Source organism: Limulus polyphemus, unplaced genomic scaffold, assembly GCF_000517525.1.
Source record: "Limulus polyphemus unplaced genomic scaffold, Limulus_polyphemus-2.1.2 Scaffold7457, whole genome shotgun sequence".
In the NCBI taxonomy this organism is placed as follows: domain Eukaryota; kingdom Metazoa; phylum Arthropoda; class Merostomata; order Xiphosura; family Limulidae; genus Limulus; species Limulus polyphemus.
The window spans coordinates 38,553-40,701 of record NW_013673067.1 but is presented as its reverse complement, the minus strand read 5'-3'; the positions used below and the strand labels follow the sequence as shown (position 1 = coordinate 40,701).

The 2,149-nt window shown below is 32.1% G+C and overlaps 1 protein-coding gene across 1 annotated transcript in view; it reads right to left on the bottom strand.

The window, feature by feature from the left end:
• Positions 1 to 786: 786 nt before the first annotated feature.
• Positions 787 to 2,149, bottom strand: part of LOC106474628 (probable protein S-acyltransferase 23) — a gene marked incomplete at its 3' end in the record, with an annotated part of 10,717 nt that continues 9,354 nt past the window's right edge. The window contains exon 5 of the mRNA XM_013935319.1: positions 787 to 952. Coding sequence (XP_013790773.1) covers positions 787 to 952 — 166 coding nt within the window. The remainder of the gene's footprint in view (positions 953 to 2,149) is intronic.

Sequence of the window (2,149 nt, the reverse complement as noted above, 5' to 3'; positions counted from 1 at the left end):
TTAGTTGTTTATTAGGTTTATTACTAAAATGTTAATATCAATTTACTGGCACAGTTGTTTATTAGGTTACTACTAAGTGCCAGTAAATTGATATTAAAATCAGTTTTTATTAGGTTACTACTAAGTGCCAGTATATTGATATTAACATTAGTTGTTTATTAGGTTATTACTAAGTGCCAGTAAATTGATATTAACATTAGTTGTTTATTAGGTTACTACTAAGTGCCAGTAAATTAACATTAAAATCAGTTGTTTATTTGGTTACTACTAAGTGCCAGTAAATTGATATTAAAATCAGTTGTTTATTAGGTTACTACTATAGTGCCAGTAAATTGATATTAACATAAGTGTTTATTAGGTCACTATTAGTGCCAGTAAATTGATATTAACATTAGTTGCTTATTAGGTCACTATAAGTGCCAGTAAATTGATATTAACATTAGTTGTTTATTAGGTTACTACTAAGTGCCAGTAAATTGATATTAAAATCAGTTGTTTATTAGGTTACTACTAAGTGCCAGTAAATTGATATTAAAATCAGTTGTTTATTAGGTTACTACTAAGTGCCAGTAAATTGATATTAAAATCAGTTGTTTATTAGGTTACTACTAAGTGCTAGTAAATTGATATTAAAATCAGTTGTTTATTAGGTTACTACTAAGTGCCAGTAAATTAACATTAAAATCAGTTCTTCTTGATCAATATTTACAATGTTCGTATTATTATTAAGTTGTTTGAATGTAAAAAATAAAAGGTTAATAAAAAAAGAAAGCAAATATGGCTTACTGTACTTCCAGCTAAAATCCATCCAAGGCCACAGAAGAAGATGGCTTCCAAGAGACCTGCCACGTAGAGAAGCGTCCAGCCCTCTTTCCAAATACAGGCAAAAGCAAAATACACAGTCACGGAACAATTGATGGCAACCATAGCAGAAAACAACAAGAACCATATCCTGAAATAGAAACAGGACTAGAGAGAAATCAGTGAAAATATTAAGCATGTCTCGGAAGAACGGTAAGAGTGAAGTCAGTGAAAACATGAAATGAAAAAAATATCCTGGAAAAGTAGCAGGATTAGAATAGAGTGAAACATGAAGCCACAACAGCAAGTTAACTAAGATTTGGGGAACTTGGTGGCTAACGTATTTGGAAAACTTCTCTGTATTCTTATGATTTTGTTACAAGTTTAAAGTTCAATAAAATGATTATATCAAAAGATAAGAACTAATAATATATATATTACTAAAATTGTATTATGATAAAGTGGTTTTGTGAACGAAAATTATAACTTTTTTTAATTATCTACACTATTTTTAGTAACTGTTTCCTTCTTTTCTAATATTTCATGTTACGTTAAAACTATTGCAATAGTTTTACTGCTGGAAATCTGAACTATATTAACCTCGCCAATATCATATCTTTTAACTCAACCTATAACAACGTCACTTCTCTTAACAACATCAATACCAAGTCATTCAACCCCACCAATAACGGCTTTATCAAAATAATGGATACCAGGTTTTCAATTCAACCAGCACCAGGTCTTTCAACTCAACCAATACTGATCTCCCAACCCCACCAATACCAGCTCTACCAACATAATAAATAACCGGTCCCCACTAATGTCAAAACTTTCAACCAGATTAATACCAGGTGTCGTGTCAAAGTTATGTAAAGTACATTTATCTTAGTAACCCAAGATGCTTTACCCTACCAACGTCACATGACTTCACCCTATCAACATCATGGCACTAGCAGCATCAAATGATTTTACCCTAACAACACTAAATCACTTTATCCTAACACACCAAATGACTTTACCCTAACAACATCAAGTGACTTCACCCTAACAACACCAAATCACTTTACCCTAACAAAATCAAGTGACTTTACCCTAACAACATCAAGTAACATTACCCTAACAACACCAAGTAACTTCACCCTAACAATACCAAATCACTTTACCCTAACAACACCAAATCATTTTACCCTAACAACATCAAGTGGTTTCCTCTTAACGCCAAGAGATTTCACCCTAACAACACCAAATCAGTTTACCATAACAACATCAAGCGGCTTTATCCCTATCAACATCAAGTCACTTCACACTATCAACATGAAGTCTCCTTACCTTAACATCACCAAATCAC